Source organism: Centroberyx affinis, unplaced genomic scaffold, assembly GCF_046629955.1.
Source record: "Centroberyx affinis isolate AG114_WGS23_722 - 3 ecotype Tasmania unplaced genomic scaffold, CSIRO-AGI_Caff_v1 ptg002960l_1, whole genome shotgun sequence".
Lineage (NCBI taxonomy): Eukaryota > Metazoa > Chordata > Actinopteri > Beryciformes > Berycidae > Centroberyx > Centroberyx affinis.
This window is the reverse complement of record NW_027281073.1, coordinates 195,147-218,874: the sequence shown is the minus strand read 5'-3', so window position 1 is coordinate 218,874 and position 23,728 is coordinate 195,147. Positions and strand designations below refer to the sequence as shown.

The window sequence follows — 23,728 nt, the reverse complement described above, 5'->3', positions numbered from 1 at the left end:
AGAGCTGCCTCTCACAAACCCCACTGAGAGAGAGAGAGAGCGAAAGAGAAAGCGAGGGAGTGAAGAGGAGGAGTGGAGAAACCAGCGATTCACACACAGTTTGGTAGCGGAGGGAGCAGAGGAAGAGGAGGAGGAGGAGAGCGACGCTTCAGTCCAGCGCTGCCTGAACGGAACCAGGAGAGAAGGAAGGAGCAGCGGAGAGAGAGAGAGAGAGAGAGACAGACAGAAGAGAGGAGGAGAAAACAGGACAACGTGGAGAGAGAGAGAGAGAGAGAGAGGGGGGAATCTCTTCAAATATCAGGAGGAGAGAAGCAACTGGAAGGGAAGACAGAGAGAGAGAGAGAGAGAGAGAGAAATGAAGAGGATGGAGGAGTGGAGAGAGAGCGCAGACACACACAGATCCCTGGTTACTTAGGCTCACATGAGCGTATGGACCCGAGCCCGGCCAGACTACTACAAGACGCTGTCAAAGAATGAGTGTGTGTGAGGGGCGGAGTGTCGCTGCATGTGCGAGTGTGTGTGTGTGTGTGTGTGTGTGTGAGTGAGTGAGTGAGTGATGGGTGTCAGTCTGCACAAACCGCCGTTGGTCCTCGCATCTCAGTAGGAGGACAGAAAGTGCTGTGTTTGCGAGTCAGGGCCGTCCGTGTGTGTTACACCAGGTATATGTGTGTGTGTCAATGTGTGTGTGTGTGTGTGTGAATATATGAACAGGGCAGACCAGCTGTTTAAGAGGTAAACAGGGTCAGGCGCACCCAGAGGGCCGCCGCCGCTGAACCAAAAGGGAAAACAAAGAGAAAGTGGGAAGACAAACTCACGTGAGCGCAGAGCAGGTGCACGGCTGGACCAGGGGGGGCGTGACACACACACACACACACACACACACACACACACACACACACACGGATAGTGAGTGTTTGGGTGTGTGCCTCACTGGTAGACAAGCTTCAATCCAACCATCTCAGGTGCAGGTAGGGACAGTTTGGGACAGTGAGACAGTGACAGCACCGTAAAAAAGGAGGGAGGGAGACACACAGCAGCTGCAATGGGGCGTCACTGAGCTTCTTCAGGGGATTCCGCTCCTTTTGATTCCCCCTTTTTTACCCCCGGACGCTCCCCACTTCGCTCCACTACCTCGACTCGACCCAACCCTTGGACCCTGGACTTGGAGAATCGGACAAAGGGAGGCAACCCCAAAACCCTGGTGTCCCTCTGACTAGGAAGCCCGCAGGAGGTGGGGCCAGTGCTGAGTTCCTGTGTCCGGTGGATTCCTCCGAACCCCAGCCATGGGAGAATGGACCATCCTAGAGCGCCTCCTAGAGGCCGCTGTGCAGCAGCACTCTACTATGATCGGGAGGTGAGTTCTCATCTTGCCTTGAGCCTTCTTAGCTGGTCGGGAATGGAGCTGGTGGGGGTGAAAGTTGAGTTTGAGTCCCATTGAACTGGAGATAGGAACAGGATGTTTTTGTTCAATTCTGTCATATCTGTGTATACGTGTGTACAAAAATGCATGTGTCTATGTGTGTAAATACATATTTTAAAGTCCAAGTGTACCAATGCATGTATAACGTATGCATGCAGAACATGAATCCTCCCCTGCCTCTAGTCAGTGATTCCTGGTCCAAAGTGGCTGATGGCAGGGTGAGGGAGGCTTTAGCTTCTTTAATCCCTCTGAGTGACATGCGGATGGGAGGGGCGGGCTTAGCAGCAGCAAGGAGGAACGCCATTGGCCCACACAGAAGCTAAGGATGTCCGAGGATTCAGAGCGGGAGACCTTTTGTTGACACCTCACCCTACAAGACCACATCGCTTCCAAATTGTCTTAACTCGCTTTCTCTGTTCCGAAGAACCGTAGCGCTCGCCCCTGTTCTTTCCCACACACTCTCTCTATCCTGACACTTTAAATCTCCTCCTCCTCCTCTCCTCTCTCTCCCCCTGTCCCACTCTTTAATGTCAAGTTTGTTTTGGAAGCCATCACGTTCCACGAGCGTGCCTTGTTTGAACTTTCCCACCATTTCTCCTCCCTCCCTTCTCTCCCGCCTTTCTCCCCCTCTGTCTTTCTCTGTAAAGTATGAAGTCATTTCATGAGGTAACAAAATACCTCCGTGCCGCCTCTGTCCCTATGGTGTAAGGTCACGGCAATCATGATTTATGCATCATTTTGTCATTTCAGTCAGAATTACTCATTCTTCTAGACTAGATGACAAATAATTCATGGACATTTTAGGCACGGAGACACGTCAGCTTGGTAGACAATATGAAACATGATATTACATCTGGTAAAAGAGATATTTATGAGTTTGGGGTTGTCTTGGGCCATGCGTGAAGCTGGAGGTTTAGCATGGGGTCACTAGAGACCGTCTAAATTAGAAGTTAAACCAATCCCCCGAAGCCACTGAGTCACTCTGACTAGTGCTACTCTTGAACGAATGAGTGAATAAATGTCAGCTGGTTTACGAGGTAAATGATGTGTACAATTATTCTCTTTTCTTTTGGCATGGAATGACTCTTATTCTGCTGACAAACCGCTGCGTGTGAAGGCTGTCATGCCGAGTTACAAAACCAAAGTGATCCCAAGCCCCGCTCCGTCTGTCGGTTGGCCAGTCACTTAGTCAGTGTTGTTGTTGTTGCTGTTGCGCTGCCTCCTTGGTGTTGTTATGAATGAGTGGTCAGTGTTTGCTTTCATCCTCATTCATGACACACTGGAAACACAGTGTCGCTCATCAGCCGGACTAGTCATACTGGCTCCGGGGTCTCCAAGACAGCAAGGAAGACACAGAGAGAAAGAGACGGTTTGTGAGAAGGAAAGGCAGAGAGGAAAAGCATGAAGGGGGGGGGGGGGATGAAATCCGGAGAGGCAATCGAGGAAAAAAACAGAAAGAGAGTGTGGGTGCAAAGTAGAGGGGAGAGGAGCGGGATCGACGGGATAGAGTGTGAGACGTGAGAGACGGGGAGCAGACGACGGAGGGAGAGCGGAAAGAGCAGGAGAAAGGGAAAGGGAGCGAAAAAACAGTTATTCACAGACAAGCGAGCAGACACATGGCTTCAGTCTACAGGGCATTGGCGGGGCGCCAAGAGGACTGTCTCGTCACGAGATGGTGCTGCATGTCATGACCTCAGCGGGACAACCAGGACACCCGTCCGCTAAAAGCCTCAGATCATCTTCGCGCAGATTATATGCGTTGTCCAGACAGTTGAAATGTTCAGATGGCTGGAATACACGCAGCAGCGGGCCAAAAGTTTTTCACAACATGAAAAATGCATGCAGGCTTTCCGCCGGCCTTGTAGAGTTTAATTTGCATTCGCTTTACGCATAACTACATGCAAGCTCCGCTGCCTAAGGCAATTCAAGCAATGCTTTAGAATTTATAATGTACATACTGTTTGAATCTCTCATACAAAGAATAATAGGTTTTGAGATGTTTTCAAATCTCATTATCTATAGACTGTTAGCTGTGGTGTTGTGTACATTCTCTACTTTGTGCTACTATGTTGATGCCATGAATGAGAAATTTACCTTTTTACTTGAGCTAGTAGGGATTCAGTGTCTTGCTCAAGGATACTTCAGCAGGGCGGATGCTTGCTGCCACGGTCTTTCTACCTAATGGTTAAACCACTGAATGACTTTTTGAATGCCTGTACAACATTGTCACACTGGCTATTAAAAAATTTCAAAACAGATTTGCATGATTCGCCATCTGAGGGCTTTAACTATGTCCATTTCACTAACAGATTAGGAGTTCAGAATGATTTAGGGTTCACATGAGGGAGGTTCCACTGTAGTTTTTCTCATCAAAGTCACCAGATGTAACACATATCCACCATTTATGTCACTAATGTGTCAGAGATAGTGCTGGGAAGGAATTAGAGTGTGATTTGACCCAAGGTACTCTGTGTGGGGCTGTAATCTATTTATGTAATGTGTTACAAAAGTGTTATTAGAGTTAGTTGTAAAACTGCAAGTGCAACTCCTTTGGTGTTCTCTCTAAAGCCTTGTCTATCCAACATTTGTAGTTAAAATGGATTGACATATTGATTGACTGTCCAACTGACCAACTGGCTAATTGTAAGGCTGTCCTTTCCCATGTTCTATGTGTTATTTTTATCATTAGATCTAAAGGGCTACATTTTTTTTTCATTCACTCACAAAATTACCCCCCCCCCCCCCCCCCCGGTGTGATCAGAGAGCGCCTCATTGGCCGTGCAGGTGACAGCCCGGGTGAGGAGGCGGTGGATAGGTTGTGTGGTGGGCATCCGTCCCTGAGGCGATGCCAGTGTGTGTTCTCATGAGCCCGCCGTGACAACAGCCTGCGGGCCCGAGTTCGTCATAGATGAGTCACACGCAAACACACATTAGTGGGAATAGAACACACAGCGATGTGTTTGGGTAAGATTGCAGCGGGCTCCAGAGATTCCCGTCTACAGCCAGGGTGTGTGTGTGTGTGTGCATGTACAAATATACTTAGATTATGTGTAAAGTATGTGCTTTGGGTGGATATCTGTGTGTATGCGCTTGGATGGGCCTCGGTCTTGTCTATGTGTGTGTGTGTGTGTCTGTTTATGCACGTGTATTCACCTGCTACCTGTGATTTATTCCTGCCATTACGGGCTGTTGGATGGGTGCAAATCGACTAACCCCGGGACCATGTGATAGACCGTGGGACCGCTCCGCCTGTTGGTACACAGAGGATAAGCCGCCATGAAGCGCTCTCTACCTAACTACTGTCAACACATCACTCATGCTGCCTCTCCGGCTCTCCCGCTCCCATAGGCCGGAGTCCCGTTCGAGGGCTCCCATTGGTCGGGGCGGGGACTGATAAACATGGAAATGCATCCTCCCGCCGCCCCATGGTATTGATCTCCAATAATGGGATAGGAAGTGGAGTTTGATAGAAGACAGGCCACTTAATGAAACAGTCTTTAGGGCTGTCCGTTTGCAATACAAATGGACTCGCTGGTCGTAGCGACTGGAATGTTAAGTGAGCGCTTAGTGCTGTAAGTGCCTCGTTGAGTTGTTTACCGATTAAAATAAACCTTGATAGTAAATTAGTCAGCCGAATGTTTATTCATGCAATACCCTTTCTCGCTTAGAGAAGCGACGCTGAGGCAGAGGAGGGCAATGTGATAACAGTTCTAATGGAATTTAATAATCAGCCTTACTGGTTCTGATGAATCTCTCTCCATCCTCTTGCCTCCTAAAATGTTACCAAGCTGCTCAGTAGTGGATGTGCGTTTTAATATACCAGCTGTAGGTCAGTAGGCTACCATATGGACCAGCAGATATTTGAGAAAAGAGTGTTCTTTGTAAGAAAAACTTGCACCCACGTCACAGGAGGTGATTGAAAGTGTGTGTGTGTGCACAGCCTCCATACACCTCAGTCTCAACATAGGCCAGCTCAGCACGACTCCTCAGCACGGTTCCCCCGAGTCAAATGAGTCTTGTCACTCACGAACCTCTACCTCATCCCTCAAGGGAAGCGGGTGTGTGTGCGTGTGTGTGTACTCCACACAGCAGCATATTGCGATCCATACACACGCTAATAAGCATTAGTAAACAGAGTATGCATGTGACTGCCTGTGTCTGCTACAGGTACGGCCCTGTCGTCACGTGACCTCCAGATCATTATGCTTTTATTTTGCCGCTCCCCGGGGAAGCCTCGCAGCCCCCGCGGTGATGGATGATTTTGTTTATGTAGCGCGAGGCTTATCTAGCCGTGTCCGTTCTTGACGAGGGAGGGAAGAGAAAAGGGGGAAAGCGAGAGAAAGAGAGAGAGAGAGAGAGAGGCTGCGATGTCGCCTCGGTCCCGGCAGATCCCCCAGAGAGATAGCCAAAGAGACTGACTTACAGAAGCGAGGCGCCCGACATCTATTCATCCCATCCCTCCCTCTAGTATCTCTCCGTTCACACCTTCGTCCATCCATACGTAATGACCCCTGGGGTGCAGCATGCCTGTAATGTCAGCTCCTTCCTCCCTGTATAGCCATAGGACGCCTGTTATTAATATGACCTCCCATGTTCCATAGGGACAGATTATGAGCCGCTGGTGGGAGGCAGATGCATGTGATTTAAGCTATGAAATGGACTTGTAGAACAAACGTAAAGGATCACTATTTATTATTGAAGATGCCCAAAACCAACCCCGGTGTACAAGTGTCCATTACCGCTCATGTCAGTGTTGATAGTGGGACTGATCAATTCTATCTGAGGTACTAGAGATACTACATCCTGGAAATGAGCCCCATGAGCCCCAATGCAGCTGCTTATAGCCCTACATGCAAGGCTATCATTAGCCTGCTGAGACTGTAGTACTATACTACTATACTACAACCAAACCAGTCTCCATTGGGACTGGTGTAGAAGCAGCGTTGTAGTGGGGGAGAGAGAGGCAACTGCGCGTAATTATGCAGTACGTGCTCTCATTTCTTTTTGCTTACATCTGTCTCCTTCCCTCTCGCCCTCCCTTCCTCAACTGCTTATTTTCCATCCCTTCATCCTTACAGTCCACGCATATGGCAAGGTCAAGGTTCCTGCGCAGTGTTTACACGCTGATGGATTAATCGATAAAGCTGCTGTTGCGCCAAGTGTGTGTGTGTGTGTTAATCAAAGATTATCTTTGAGGATAAACCTCCATCATCCTTGAATGTCTGAGTTATCCCCAGCTATGATATCTCTTTGAACGTCTAAGTCATGGTTTTCTCAATGGAAACACAAACTACACACATACACACTTGTGCGCACAATATAGATTAGAGACAGTAGTGGAAACACAGGCAGATGGATAAACATCCTCAGCAGTGATTATGAAATCTTGTGTGTGAGAGAGAGGGATAGAGAGATGGAAAAAAGGGCAAATCAATAGACAGAGACAGGTGAGACTGAACCAGAATACAGTAACAAGAATGGGAATACAGAAGGGAACTGGATGGATACAGATGGAGAGATTAGAGCTGGTGAAAAGGTCGGGGTTCGGACAGATTTCACCTTGCGGGGCCTCAGGGAGAAGCTTGTCTCTGGCAAGGTGACTCAGCAAGGCTTATAGGTTTACCATTAGCACCTCGCTGGAGGACGGCACTGGTCAGTGTAATGCAGCATTCATGTCATATGAGAAGAAGTTTGGAAGCATTCATGCGTTGAACTCATTGGAATGCCCGTATTCAAAATCATTTTTATTTATAAATTTGAAATCAAACATAAACAACGTACAGCAGTCATTACATACTGATTTTTGTTGTCTTGGACTGCTGACACTGGTGGATTCGCTGCAGTATTGCTTGAGTTGACACACTTCTGCAATCCATGACCCCAAGTGGGAGAAACAGGAGTCCGCAAAAAAAGTCCCATTTGTAATTACCGCTAGGAGTTTGACGGGAATGGGTTTTCCCAGTCTGCAGGCCGTATTTAAGGTAAATCCGATATGACATGAACGCAATATATAGTTCAACTGGGACATTACCTCTCTTACACCAGCTACTCACACAAACACAGGGAGGCAACCCTGCAGAAAAATATCCATCTCAACAAGCCACAAACATCAATATATCATTTTCAAATTAATTGAATTACCGTAGACATGGTTGAGAACATGGTTGATATGCTTGGTAGCCTCTATCTCATGCCAGTGCTAGTGCTTCTCAAAATGAAGACCACATTTCCCATAAACCCTGTTGCTTCCTGAGGATGAATGGCAGCCCTCTTCCTGTTTTGTGCCGTAAAGCAATGCAGCAGATTTCCCGCCAAATCTGATCTGGTTACACACAGTGTAAAATGCAGTGTAGAGGCTGCCAATCTTCTCAGTGATGGTCTTGTTTATTTATGGTAATGTCTATACTAATGTCTCAAAATGAATTCGGTGGTGATTTATTGATGTTAAAAATACTACACGTGGCACCTTTAAAGTGAGTGCAAAATTCTTATTTCCAATGCAATATCACTTGTTTCAGGAACTTTATAGAAACAAGTGTTAGTACCTTCAAACAAGGCAGAATAAGGCAGAGCACTCAACTAGTATCAAGAAAAACACACTAGATTTTTTGAAGAAAATAAGATTTTAAGACTCAAATGACTGGATATTTTTGCAGTGTAGCTTCTGACCACACAACAATACTGACAAACTAGGGCAGTGTCTCCCCTATGCATTTATGTCCATTCAAAACCAATGGAGCAAAGACTTCCTTAGCGCCATGGCACTTTTGGAAACCCCGGCCTAGATCTTTGAAAGGTGTCATGATCAACTACACGCAGGCAAAGTCTTCAAAATACACAGTGAGACTGCGGTCGTATGGTAAAGAAACATCTGCATTCTCAGACCAGGAGAAATAGCACAGCTTTACATTTGTCCTGGGTCAAGGTTTATGCCATTTGCCTGGTTTAGCTGAAAAGGATTTTAGGTTTAATTGTAATGTTATGCGACTAGATGACTTATGAATAATTACTCAGTGTGAATTGATTGTGCTGACTCCATATGTAGTGAGGTAAAAATTTAACATAACAAAATATGAGGGATAATATTAAAATTTAGAGCCAACTTTGATCTTTGTGTGCTACAAAGAGATATCAGCTTTTGAAGTTTTCCTATTTGTATGAGTGTGTGTGTGTGTGTGTGAGGTGTCAGGGGGTGTGTGTGTGTGATTATCTGTTTTTATCACACTTGACTAACAGACATCTCCATGTCGGGATCACAAAGTTTCCATTTGTCGCTTTGTTTTGTTTGATTGATCTTAATGTTTGCCTGGTGATGTGGCGATAAAATCCCTCCGACACAGAGAATCTCTGCCTATCTCTCTCTCTCTCTCTCTCTCTCTCTCTCTCTCTTTCCCACTCTAACTCCCCACTCTATCTCGCTCTGCCTCATTCTTTGAAGATGAAAAGGACAGTCTGCTGCCATTGATTTACTCACAAGAGAGAGAAGCGCTTTAATCCCCAGCCGTCCTTGACTCTATCTCCACAGTTTATTGGGGTCTCTAATGAAGGAGGTGAGAGTGTAAGAGGCAATAATAGACTTTTGAACAGCACATACATAGGCCTGTGTGAGCGTGTGTGTGTGCGTGTGTGTGTGTGTGTGTGTGTGTGTATGTGACGGCTGTTTTCCATAGGGCCTGGCAGTGTCAGCTGCTGCAGTGTGTGATTTACTCAACATGATACAAGATGATGAGCAAGAAGACACGCCCACACACCAGTCGAACACCTTATACCTTGCCAGCACACACACACACACACACACACACACACACACACTCCGCCAGGTCCAACATACTGTAAGTAGACATCTGATTCACCACCCCCTCTCACATACACACACACACACACACACACACACACACACACACACACACACTCAGAAGAAGCATAGTCACATAGCCAGATGGTCATCCAAACATACAAACATGTGCGTAAGCAAAGTTGCAGCGTGGTTACTAAATTTACTTATTACTCAGAGGCAGAAATGTACGCATACACACGATTTCTCACACACACACACACACACACACACACACACACACACACACTGCCAAAACTGGCATTCTCCTTGCAGCCAGATCATATGCATATGAACACCCCGATAGAGTGTGACAACGTATTCGCACCCCAACACACACACTCCACACACTCCGCACACACTACACGCACACTCGTACACACACACACATTCACAGATCCTCCAATTAAGCAGTGAAGTCAAGCTGCAGGGAGGGCATTTGACTGTCGGCAATATGCTACATTCACACTGCTCTCCCAGCCAATTACGGAGAAGCATGAAGAATTTGGTAGACAGTGCTGTAATGTGAAACAGGGAAAATTAGCCCTCAGAACCTGTAAAGTGACAACAGCAGGAATCATATTATTTGCTGCTATTTACTGTAGAAAGCTGCACCTCCTAACAGGTGTCCACACCACATTATGAGACAAGGGGATCATTATGCTGCATTCATGTCATATGGGATACATGGTAGATATGAGCTTCCTACATGAAAATACTGTTCACCTCAGCTTTGGGAATTCTTCCCAAATTCTTCCATTCTTCCTTCATTCATTTCAAAGAAAGCGAGCCAAATGAACCATTTTCATCACATAAGTCATTTTGTGATTACATCTCTTAAAATGTCATGGCTACTTGCTGGACTTTTCATTTGTGGTTGAAGTTGTTTGGTTTGCTTTAAACTGCTTTGAACTCAAATGCATCACTCACTAAGTGCATGTTAAGTGTGAAAAAGCTGATCAGGAGCAAGAAAAGCCTGCAGAAAACTTCAAATGAGTCCAAGTCCGTAATTTGAACTGTCAAGATGTTTGGACAGGTATTCCCATATGACATGACTGCAGCATTAAATATAACAAAACAGATGTTGATTGATTCTAAAACACTAACAAGCTTAACAAATTTAAACATATAACGTTTGTTATCATGTCAACCCCTCTGACTGCCTTTCCACCCTGCATTAACAATGATCCTGGGTGAGAGGACAGTAATCAGGTCAGTACAAACACATTAAAGCTACATGTATATGCACCTAAGAAGCATTGAAGATCCAATCATCTGACCCACCTCCAGTGGTCAGAGTCACATTTGTCCGCATTAAAGGCAAAGTGTAAATACAATGGATCTCCAGTGCAAATAGCAACGACGTAAATGAGACACAAGGGAGACAATGCTTTCTGAGCCAGTGTGAAAATGGATTTGAATGGTAGATGCATATTGATCTCTCTCATTGTGACATTCTCTTTTACTGTACTGACTCCCAGCCTCAGGAGAGGTTTTCATTCACAAATCTAAATTCATGAGGAGGAAGCTCCTTCTTCATGTATATATTATTGTTTTAAAGATTATATTGGCAAACTATTATTGGCATGCAAGCATCAAGCATCACAGTATGTGATGTTTATTTATGTCTTTTTAATTTATTGTCTATATTTCTTATATATGTCTCCACATATGTGTAATAATCCCTCTCTTTTTGTGCTAATTTACACTATATAGTTACATGTTCATGGAACAAAAAAAGGAAGCAAGCAGAAGTGAAAAAACAAGCGAGACGAGGCGTTTACTGTCCATTTTAAAGGTCGTAAATATCATGACAGGAGGTGACAGGCAAGAGAAATGTGATTTTAATATGTAAACCAGAGACACATTTTAATACAAGGTGTAAATGTAATCCAGTTAAATCATATTGAGACTCAATCCGGATACATGACACATGTTAATGTCAGGTGTAAAGGTGGAATTTCTCACTCCTACTCCGTATTACTTTCCATTGTAGACTATCTGGTGCATCAGAAATGCTATAAAACTAATGTTCAAACATAAAGAGTGTGTTTGGGGTGTGTGCTGTACAGCAGTATGTGCTGTTCCCTGCACAGGCCATGTGCTCCCTGCTTGTGTGTCATGGAGGCTCCCTGCATGTGCCAGGGAGGCTGCTTTGGGCCGGGGCTTGGCACGGGAGGACCGGGGCGGGTGGGGGAGTTGGCATGGACGCGACGGCCCTAACTCGGGATTGTCCAAAACCCACCGATTTAATCCGGATTAGGCCCATCGTTTCTCCCTCTCTCTCTCTCTGTCTATATCTGTTTCCCTCTATTGCTCTCTCTCTCCCCCCTTTCCCGCCCACGCACTTTGTGCGCTCTTCCTCTCTCCCGCTGCTCTTTCCCTCGCTCACGCCTTGCCCCTCCATCACAACCTTCCAACCTTTATTCCAAAAAACCAGCGCTCCGACTGGTTGGTCTGTTGCCATGGTGACCGCATGTCACTTCGTTTCATCCCCGCCGATCGATGATCAGTCTGAATGATGATTCAGAAACAGTCTAGATTTCAGACACAGGTCTATTTTTTGATATTTGAGTTCCTTTATGACTCTTTACTTGATCTGTTGCTGAGGTAATTTCCATGGTTATTATCGTCATGGAGACCCTTGCCTACACTCCAGTACACCAGTGAACTAGAGCAGTTCCTTAACAAAGACAATAGGATGCACTTAATCTCTATATGGATCCATTTGTCCTTTATAACCCCTTTACAGAAAAAAAATCCTTTAATCCTTCTATAGCCATTTTTATAGCCAAGATTATCGTTAATTTTCTCATGGGAATGCAACTTCATCCACTACTGATGTGCAGGCCTGCACAGAAATACACAGCTGGACATTTGTGTCTGTGTGCGTGTGTGTGTGTGTGTGTGTGTGTGTGTGTGTGTATGCATGTGCATGTGTGTATGTGAGCTACTAATGTGTTAAATATGGATTATTGTCTGCTTCAGTAGGGATTGTGATCCATTCATGTCCAAGGCCAGCCAGCCAGTCAACATTCACACCACCTAACTACCTTTGTGTGTGTGTGTGTGTGTGTGTGTGTGTATGTGTGAGAGAGAGTGAGAGAGAGAGAGAGAGAGAGAGAGAGAGAGAGAGAGAGATGGAAAGCGAGATAGAGAGAGAGAGAGAGAGAGATGGATAAGTGAACAGTATTAGAGCACTATTAGATATTAGATTTCTATTTCAACAACGTAATGTTGCACCTGAGAAGCAACACATGGAGATGCTTTCAATATTTTTATCCAATATCCTCTTTGAGAGGCAACTGATAAAAATAATAATGCGCGGCCAGCCTGGCCGTGAGGTAATACTCCTGACTTACAGTAATATTTTGTAATGCGGTCGCAGATTTATCTACAGCAAGCATCCTTCCGTTAACAAAAAATCATAAACTGTATACAAAACCATCAATGCACCACATATTATAATACAAGCCTGTACAGAAGCAGATAGGAAAATAATGTCAAGATGCATATTCACGCCAAAGCTGCACAGACTGACATAAAGTAATAATGAATGTGGCAAAACAAGTATGCTCACATGTAGACTACATATCTAAAATCGTCTGTTCAGTTATGATTATTTGTGTTTTGGGGCTTTGGCAATAATATTCCCTCAGCCTTCCTGCCAGTAAAACACATTAAGCTGAAACTGAACTGAGCTCAACATAGAGAGAAGCCACCTGATTGCAGATCACAGGGTCCAGACAGTGGTAAAACCATTATTACTGGTTGGTATGATACAAATTCATCTTCTTCTGAGAGGACGAAGCAAACACCCGGCAATGTCAGACACAATCGGCTTTGTGATGCCCTGCAACAGCTGGAAGTGTGTGTGTGTGTGTGTGTGTGTGTGTGTCTGATTAAATGTGTTTGTGCACATGTGCATGCAGAGGTGTCCTTATTCTGTGTAAGCCGAGAGTTTACTCCGCTCCTGTGTACACTCTATGTGTTTTTTTTTTTATATTTGTCTTAGCATTTGAGTGTGATGGTGTGTGTGTGTGTGTGTGTGTGTATGTATGTGTGTATGCGTGGGCAGGAGGAGGTGGGGGGTTATGCAGGATAAAGGTCTGGCAGCAGGGGAGAGTGCTGCCCCCACACTCCTTCTGTCACTGGCCCTCAGCACCGGAACATCCCTTCTGCGTGTGTGTGTGTGTGTGTGTGTGTGTGTGTGAGGGCTCCTGTCCGAGGATGGCTATGGCGTGATGCCAGGTGACCTGCCATGAACCATGCTCTATTGATAAACCTTGGCAAATGAACAGAGAGAGAGAGAGAGAGAGAGAGAGAGAGAGAGAGAGAGAGAGAGAGAGAGAGAGCGAGAGAGAGAGAGAGAGAGAGAGAGAGAGAATATGACAACTGTCCGTTCATGTTTGATGTGATTTGATTAGATCTGTCAGAGCTGCTGGTATGTTGTTTTTGGATTATCGACTGGCACCTTGAAGACAGAGAAGAGAGATGGCATGTCATTGAGAAACTGAGGAAGAGATGGATGGAGAGAGGAAGGATTTCCCTACACATAGTTAACACTGGTGGCAAAACATTACTCACAACTAGATGTACAGTATATGAAGATTTGTACAGTGTATATATGCCGTTTGAGGGACGTTTATGCTATTTGAGGGACCCAAGGCATGCATACATTTTTAGCATGGGTGGTCCCAGTAGGAATTGACCCCTGACCCTGAGAGTGTTACTGTCATGCTCACCTCACTGAGCCACAAGAGTACAGGGCCAATGTTTATGATGCGTCCTTATATGAAAGTATACAAATAAAATAACAGCCATTAGGAAACCATCCAAGGCACTGACAACAATGCTGTGTGTACGGTTACTCGCTTCCCATAAACAACGAATGGAGGCAAACTGTTCACGGCGTGTGCAGCTACCATACACAGACACACACATCTGGGTTTGTGGAAATAAAGGAGAGAGGAAATGCAAGACGGCAGGCTGCGAGGTCGAGAAAGGTGAACGTATTGCGGAGGGAGAGATGGAGAGAAAGGCACAGTAAAGCCGCGAGGGAACAGGTATTGATGGAGGCTAAAGGTGAAGCTCTAATAAAGGATTAGCAGGTCAGCCGTAGCACCGGGCTTGTTTACGTCGCCGGACAGAGCGGCTGACAGACTCCTCAGCCTGCAGAGGCACAGCACAGAGCTTCTGTATACATTTAACATTGAGGATTTTATACTTTTGACTAAAACTAGAGGCTGAGTTCGCTGTTCTTTTGTCTTAAAGGTGATGCTTGGGCCCATATTTGCTTATTTTCTTGGCGCCTTATATTACATACAGTATTATTTGCTTTGCCTCACATCCTTTAAGGAACTCGCTCTAGCTTTTGTTCAGAGTAAAGTAGCATCAAGCTCTATCAAGCCACGCTCTAACTGGTGCTACAAATCTGCTCCGCTCCTTAGCGCAAACAAGCTGTTCTTTAGTTGCTCGCAGACTTAGCATCTTGTCGGCACACTTCTCTCTCTCTCTCTCTCTCTCTCTCTCGCCCTCTTCGTTTTCTGCCCCTCGCCTGTTGCCGTGGTAACTAGCGGAGGGAAGTTGAGTGGAGGGCAGATTGAAGGGAAAGCGGGAGGAGAGGCGAGAGGAAATGAGAGGAGAGGAGGAGAGCAAAGCAAAAGGGGGGTTGCATCGGGTTTCTGGGTAAAGGAACCAAGGCTGCGCTTCCTCCCTTCCTTCCTCCCTCCCTCCCTCCTTCTTCTTCGTTTTATCTCCGCCGCCACATCTGCCAGTCTCTCCAAATCCTCGCTCCTTATCGATCCCCGTCCAATTATTTCCCGTTCTTTGCCTCCTCTTCCTCATTTTCTTGCTTCGTGCCTGCCTTCTCCCGTTTTAATTTCTTCTTCTATTGTCTCCTTCATCCCCAGTCCCTTCATGTTCATGTTTTCTATCCCGTCTCCATCTCTTCCCTTGTCTCTATCCCCTCTATCTACATCTCTTTTGTTTCACACTGTAATCCAAAGTGCCTTACAACACCACAAGTGCATACATTTTTCATATGCTTGGCCTCAGCAGGAAATGAAGTCACGACCCTGGCATTGTCAGTGCCATCCTCTACCCATTGAGCTACACATTACCTCTTTCTCTCCTCTACTATCCTCCTTTTTCATTCAGCTCATACTCTCCCATGGCCACACAAACAGCATTCAAGCCTTTGTTAAAGAGATTGACAATAAACACAAAGGGGGGGTCTTCAATAATATTAAGGGAGCTGCGCTGTGAGTGGCATTTCAATCTCTCTGCGAGTTAAATAATACAGTGTGTATGTGTGTGCATGTGTGTATGTGTATGTGTGTGTGTACGTCCATGTACAGTATGTGGATGCATATGGATGGGGACAGATGGAGCTGGATTCCTCCTGTCAGGCAGAATCCATTGTTGTTTTTTCCCCCGTTACCGCACACGTTTTAATTGTTGATACACTGCAGATGCCTAATAGGAGCTTTTTGAAATGACAAATGCCCCCTTAGTGCCAGATATCAATCGTGGATAATGAGGAAGAGAAAGAGAGAAAGACAGAGGGTCGGGGACAGACAATGCTGGGAGAGAAGAGTGGTTTTTGCGTTGTGTGGGCATAATGTTTTTACATAATCACCGCGGCGTGTGCGACAACACAGGCGGCCTATTAGTCCAAGGGAACAACAAATAATGTCTGCTGGGAACAGAGGGTCGGTGGGAGTGTGTGTGTGTATATGTTTGTGTGTGTGTAGCAGTTTGTGTGTGTTGAGATGTGTGCTAATAGGTCTGGCGTGTGCCTGTCTGAAGAACGCATATCCAAATGTAACGTACATGGGAATGCACAACTTGGTGAATGCAACTGGTGAATGCATATAGTAAAGGAGACAGAGAGAGTGAGAGAGAGAGGGAGAGAGTGCGTTATTGTGGAACGATGTCCTCTAAAATCACCAAGGCGATATAAACTCCTCTTCTGCCTGTTCTCAGAGCCGCAGTGGGAAGGGAGGCTCTTCACAGAAAACTAAAGACACAGCCTGTATGAGGAGATTATTCTTACAGAGAGAGAGGTGAGGGGGTCATGGAGAGAGGCGGCCCGAGCACGAGCGCCGGGAATAGAAAAAAAAAGAAAGAAAGAAGGAAGAGAGACAGAGAGAGAGAGATGAGCTAGAGAAGAGAGAAGAAGCAGGTGGGGGTTGCTGTGTGGGCTATGATAATCTAAAGCTATTCGATGGCATTAACAAAAAAAAAAAAAAAAAAAACCTAATGCAAGAATCCTCCCTTGGCCCAGCCACAGATTACAGCAGTGGGTTTGCGTGCGGAAGCCATTATATAATTCATTCTCTATGATGAGATTTCCCTCCATTGCTGGTTTTCCTTACTACCCCCCTCCATCTCTCTCTCTCTCTCTCTGTCCCAACGTTGGCAGGTTTCTCTTTTAATTTAAGGAGAAGCTGTCCGAGCCGCACTGGGTTTTTTGGTGACTTTATAATCTTTTTATCCCTGTCTGGAACTAATTCATCTTAACCAGTAATTTGATGTCTTCCTTCAGTACCTAATCAGTTTTAAACAGCCTGACTGCATGTTTCGATTTTTGCTGCATGGATGTGTGTCCATGCGTGTGCATATATGTGTGTGTATCTTTATCTAGCAGTATGTGTGTGTTTTTATGTGCACATTTAGCGCGATGCTCCCTCACTCGGGTATTGTGAATTCTCTGCTCTCTAAGCTCCTTAATGGAGTCACTACAAGGGCAAAAGCATTTCCAGTTTTTTCATTTGTTTTTCTCCCTCCATCCATCCCCCTCCACATGCCAGCTGATCACAGGTGGGCGGGTCGGCAATAAGTCCTTTATTTTTCATTTTTGGAGGTCGTCATCGGCGACCCGCCGTTTTGATGAGAGGTACACGCGAAGCGCTCGGCGTCGGACTGTGGAAGGGATTAACTCTGCCCTTCGACTCCACATCTGCGCCACACAAGACTGGCAGAGCCGCTGTGCGATTGGTAGATTACCCTTCACACGGCCAAATGCCATCTAATGATTATTTGGCAATAGCGAAGGTGCAGTGGTGCGGGCCTCCCTCTGGATCCACCCTGCGGTCACAGCGGTGCCCAGATATGTGTTTGACAGAGTTTAACAGCTGGAATCACTGTACAATTCAGTGTTACTGTGAAATCTCTGTTTGATAAATCTACAGAGTGTAGATAATATTGAGGACCACCTTGTCTTTCCCTATCATAGACGGACCTGAGGTGAATCCTGGCGAAAGCTGCTATTTCTTGTTGATTGCACCTTTTAAATCCACTCTTATCCTGAGAGACAGATGTAGGTGAAGAGGAGGAGGCTGGTTAAGAAAGGATTTTTAACTTGCCCTCAACCTGCCTCGTCTACTTCTACTTCAGTTAATGCTTTCTTACATTTCCCAGAATGACCCCTTACTCAAAATGCAACCTGTCTCATGGCTGCATTGCATTCTGGTCTATTGAGGTTAATGTCAGTGGAGCAATTGGTCTCTCTGTTTCTTCTACGGTGGATTTCTCCCTGTATTATTGTTGAATGTTGGTGCAAAATTTTCTGTTGTTGTGGTGTTATGTTTTCGATCGCTGAAAAAGTTTCTGCTATTAAACTCCATTATATATTATATATATTGTCTAATATCATCTACGTTTGGCTAGTTATCTGCAGGAATAAGAAAATTACACCACCAAACAACAAAATGGACCCAAAATGTACATAAACAACAGCTGTGTTGATTTTCTCTTTAATCCTTCAGACAACTGTGATGGGAGTGATGTGTGTGTGTGTGTGTGTGTGTGTGTGTGTGTGCGTATATACTGTATGTGTGTGTGCATATGTGTGTGTTCTCAAGGTTCAGTGATCAGTCTATCTTGAAGTGCTGGTTGGCAATGTTGCCAGCAACTGCATCCAGCTGCTTGTTGTGATGCTTTGGTTCCTTAAATTAAAACCCTCTATATTATGCACATTGACTTTGTCCCAGGAATGAATTGCTCACCCTGTGGCAGGCTATATTGCCCATCAACACTGCTTCAAAAACATTTGTATGTCACCATCTATTGATTTGTATATGCGCACAAAGCCCATAAATCCATGATAAAAATCTGTGACGTCAAGTTTCAATGTGTTACTGTAATGGCTTCTACTATATGTCCTCAATGAGGTAATTATGGTGATATAGCATACCGTTATTTACGGGATCATCATTAGTGAGAGTTGATCTTATGTGGGAATCGGTTTGAACTCTCTGATCTCTGTGGGCTTGAAAACAAAGAACTACGAGGCAGTAATCAGTACTGTATATGCCTCTCTGCAGTCTGCAGCCTTGCTCCAGACTTTAGTTTAGCCATAGATTACACTGTGAGACAGCCAACAGACACACACACTCTGGCAAAAACCAAAAAGCCTGCTATCTAAAGTGCTTGCTTGGTCGCAGGTCTGAAAAATAAATGAGGGATGAATAGAGTGAGGAAAGAACAAAGAGAAGGGGAGTGTTCGAAGACAAATGTCTGCAAGCAGGGAAAGCAGAAGAGAGTATGTAGAGTGAAAGAATGGAAACCTGTAGTCCATCTACTGAATGTGTATAACACCATGTAAACACACACACATACAGTACACAAGCACTGTAGGTGTTCTCATATGCTAAGTCAGCACATCTAAGCGTAAACACACACGCACACGCGCACACACACACACACACGCTCACAAACACAGAGAATTGCCTCACCTCACTACAGCCACAATAATCTCTCTTCCCTACCTCCATGTCACACACACAGAAATAGCATCTAATCTGCAAACAAGGTACACCTCAATCTCATCTGTTGCTAGGGCCAGAGAGAGAGGGAGACAGAGAGAGAGAGAGAGAGAGAGAGAGAGAGAGCAAGGGAGACAGAGAGAGAGAGAGCGAGGGTATATGTAGTGTATTAAAAAGTGAACTGAGAGAACACATTATTACTCTGTGTGTATGATTGTGTGTGTGTGTGTGTGTGTGTGTATATTTTGGTATATACGAGTTAAGAAATTAATCAGAGCCCCAACCTCAACTGTCACCATGTTACCGTGCTAACTGAGCCTAATGATGCAGAAGACGCTAAAATTAGACCAGGTGATGTGTCATCCCACCTCTTTACACCTATAAACACCCTCCTCTCAAATACAGACACACACACACACACACACACGCTCCGTCTTGAATCACACACACAGCCCCCTCCAGATAAGTGGCTGTGTGTTATGAGGTATGACGACAGAGGCTCCACTCATAACCGCTCCTCTTCTGGAGTGTTTACCAGGGCTAATAAATGAGATTCGGTGCACTCTTCTTCTCTGGTCCTTATCAAGTGTAGCAGTGTCATAACCGTGACATAAAGTCCCTCACCAGTCTTCATTAGTACATGTCTTTCTTTCTTTTTCTCTTTATCTCTCTGGCTCTGCAATTTCTCTTACTTCTCTTCCTGATTACGGTGTTAAAAGTCATTTCCCAAGCTCCCTGCCACGATTTCAGTTTTAGATATTTCCTCTCAACCTCAATTCTGTCTTCTGTTCTGTCGGTTCTCCTGCATTTCTTCCCCATTTATCTTGCGCCTTTATGCACAGTTTGAAACCAAGTGGTAATGTAACAATCCAGTTTTATGCTTTCCAAAATTGATCATACAGACTTCTAGATTGAAAATCTTCATGCTTTTTAACATTCATCCACCCTTTACTGCCTCTTGTATTTTGTCTTATTGTTCTTTCCTTTGTCTGCTTTCTCACACTGTTCCCTCTCAGTCAGCACATCTTTAGGACCTGTGGGGAGGATATCTCAGGACATCTCATCCTTCCTAATGTCTCACTCTATCTCTCTGACACTCTATTAACCCGTTTGTCTCTCTCTCCTGTAGGATCCTGCTGACAGTAGTGGTGATCTTCCGCATCTTGATCGTGGCCATCGTCGGCGAGACCGTGTATGAGGATGAGCAGACCATGTTCATCTGTAACACCCTGCAGCCCGGCTGCAACCAGGCCTGCTATGACAAGGCTTTCCCCATCTCCCACATCCGCTACTGGGTCTTCCAGATCATACTGGTGTGCACGCCCAGCCTCTGCTTCATCACCTACTCCGTCCACCAGTCGGCCAAGCAGAGGGACCGCCGCTACTCCTTTCTCTATCCCATTCTGGAGAGGGACTACGGGGGAAGAGACGGGGCGCGAAAGCTCCGCAACATCAACGGGATCCTGGTCCAGCACGGCGGCGACGGCGGAGGCGGGAAGGAGGAGCCCGACTGCCTGGAGGTGAAGGAGATCCCGAACGCGCCTAGGGGGCTCACCCACGGGAAGAGCTCCAAGGTGCGCCGGCAAGAGGGGATCTCGCGCTTCTACATCATCCAGGTGGTGTTCCGGAACGCGCTGGAGATCGGCTTCCTGGCGGGCCAGTACTTCCTCTACGGCTTCAGCGTGCCCGGGATCTTCGAGTGCGACCGCTACCCGTGTCTGAAGGAGGTGGAGTGCTACGTGTCCCGGCCCACGGAAAAGACCGTGTTCCTAGTGTTCATGTTCGCCGTGAGCGGCATCTGCGTGGTGCTCAACCTGGCGGAGCTCAACCACCTGGGCTGGCGGAAGATCAAGGCGGCCATCCGGGGCGTGCAGGCGCGCAGGAAGTCCATCTGCGAGATCAGGAAGAAGGACATGGCACATCTGTCGCAGCCGCCCAACCTGGGACGCACGCAGTCCAGCGAGTCGGCCTACGTCTGAGGAGGAGGAGGAGGAGGAGCGCGGGGGTCGAGTAGGAGTGGAGTGAATGTGCGAAGGTGAGAGAGAGAGTGAATTTATTCTGATTTTAATTTAACGAAGAAGGCACTGAGGTCCAGCTAAAGGACCTCTGCTCTGTGGTGATGGAATGAAACGGAATGTAAAAAAAGGACCAAACCTCCAGGTCTTCGATTATGAGAACGATGAAGAAGAAATACAGGGAAGATCGCAGAGGATGAAGAAGAAGTTCTGCGAATGGACAAAACGTGACTTGATCATGACATTTTAGAGATGAGGAGGAAGCAAAGAAGACATTCCAACTGCCACGGAATATTTTATACATTTCTCTTTTTTTTTAAACTAAACCTCTCCTGTTCGTCTCATTTCTTTTAATGGGAGGAATATAGCCTCAAAGGGCTGGATGTGAGAGCGAAGGCCTGGCGATGAGCAGAAGAGGTGAGGGGAGGGGAGAACAGATGAGAGGCTGTTTTCTGTTCATTGAGGGTTGTGAGGACATCGGGGCGATGATGTTGACGTATCCCATGGTGCTTTTCTTCTGGACTGTGTCAGCCCCAGCGAAAGAGGGAGGACAGGAAAGACGGCGGGACAGGGGAGACGAGCGGGGGACATCATTAAAAGAGCAACGGAAGAGCTGTCAAAACCACGACGGACTCTAGAGAAAGGAGGGAGAGACAGAGAGAGAGAGAGTAGGAGGGAGATCTTCACGCTCCAAGAAAACATCTGAGGAAAGGAGAGGGGGAGGTGTTGTTGAGGAAAGAGAGAGAACGGTACTCTTTCGCTTCCTCTATCCGAAGGTAGGCCGAAGCCAAGAGGGAGCTGCCTCTGATCAGTGTCAGGCCGGCCCCGCTGGAACGCCGTCGCGGGGCCAAAAACCGACAGAGAAAGTGAGTGATGATGTTTATGTTTTGTCTCTTGGCAAAAGATTATCGTAACGCAAACACGAGGAGTACCATAAACACTTTCCTCTCCTCTCTCGCTGCCGTCTCTCTCTCTCTCTCTCTCTCTCTCTGCTCGGCGGCTGGCAGCTATGTAGTAGACCGCGGGGGGGCTCCGGGGGACAGTAATGACCCTCGCCGCTCTCTCCCCGCTGTGTAAACTTGAGAGAGGAACCGACAAAACAGGACAAACAGCTCGTAAACGTCAGCAGCCCTCCGCCCGGGCATTCCAACGTGTTGAGAGACCCGAAGGAGAGAGAGAGAGAGAGAGAGAGAGAGAGAGGCAGAGAGGAGAAGAAGAAGAGGGAGAGGGAAAGATCACTTTATGACCACTTTAAACAACTTTTATAAACTTATATCACCGTGAGTTATGATTTTTTTTTTTTTTCTTTTTTTGAGAAAGAGATGGTGCCATCCTCGGGATATTTAATTATTGTTTGAAAAGTTACATAGAGTATATCATATTATTTAACCATTTAGGATATATCCAAATAGATTTATTTATCTTTGCGGGACGGGGGGGGGGGGGGGAGGGGGATGGGTTGGTTGGGGAATCATGTTGCTGTTTTTTTCAAATGTATAAACTGTCTGTCTTTTTTTTTCTGTTTTTGTTTATTTCAAAGCATTTCTCACTGATGGAACTGAATGACATGTACGGGGGGTGGGGGAGGGACAAAGTTCGCCGAACACGCCGAGGTTGTGCAACTGGTTTCGGAAAACTTTGTTCTCTTCCCGAGACGTAGGAAACCAGTCTCCAGTAATTGTTCAACAGTGCAACAAAATGCAGCTGTTACATCAGCCAACATCAGCACATGAAGTGTTTTTTGAGAAAAACACATCTAAACAGAGCCTGGGTTCACTTCAGAATCAGTTGCACAACCCCAGGCAGTCGAGGCCTGGGAGCCGTTTGAAAAAGGCATGTTTACACGAAGCGGTGTTTCTCGAACGATCGAGCTGTGTATCTGATGAGTCGTAACTCTCTGAGGACAGTAGTGTTTTTCTGAATCTCAGTGGTTTTCATTTTTGCATTTCTCTCCTGACCGGGCGATCAGCATGCATGCCTTGTAAGAGAAAAGAAAAGGAATGAAATTTAAACGAAAGAATTAGGAAAAAAGATAAAGATGACGGAGAGATAAGTGTTGCACCTTGATTCTTGCAGACAGGTGGGAGAGTGGCAGACTGGAAGGAACTCACGCTGGGGAAAAAGGCTGTGGCGGACCTGGAGTAATACACATCACGCACACACACACACACACATTCACACACATGCATGCACATCATTGGAACTATCATACTGCAAGCCTATGAGACCAGATGTCGGGACAGTTTGGTGCACAACGTGTGGTGTCCTTCGAAAGAAAATTAGAGCACTTAACCGACACACACACACACACACACACACACACACACATGCTAAGCAGTCAAACTCAGCTATTTTCAGTCAAAATTAGTTCGGTACATCATCATTGTTTCTGTCCCAGAGAGACAGATATGGGGGTGACAGTGTCTTGGTTATCAGCCAACTCAGGAATAATTCCACAAGGCTTCTTTCACACCTGATCTAAACATAGCTGAGGCTAAACGTCAGGCTGGAGGAAGACTGGCTGCTGTGTGTGTGTGTGTGTGTGTGTGTGTGTGTGTGTGTGTGTGTGACAGTGTGTCTGTATATCTACCCATGTTCTCCCCCATCGTCCCATTCTAAATTTGGTAAGTCCATTCTTGGATGGCGTGTTAACCCAACTCTGAATTACAGTCACTACATCTCGACCTGC

At 46.0% G+C, this 23,728-nt stretch overlaps 1 protein-coding gene across 1 annotated transcript; it reads left to right on the top strand.

Moving 5' to 3' along the window:
- The first annotated feature begins 1,283 nt into the window (after window positions 1-1,283).
- LOC139658780 (gap junction delta-2 protein) lies at window positions 1,284-21,003 on the top strand. Its single transcript, XM_071536948.1, has 2 exons — window positions 1,284-1,354; window positions 20,154-21,003. The coding sequence occupies exons 1-2, from the start codon at window positions 1,284-1,286 to the stop codon at window positions 21,001-21,003; spliced, it is 921 nt and encodes a 306-aa protein (XP_071393049.1).
- Window positions 21,004-23,728: the final 2,725 nt, after the last annotated feature.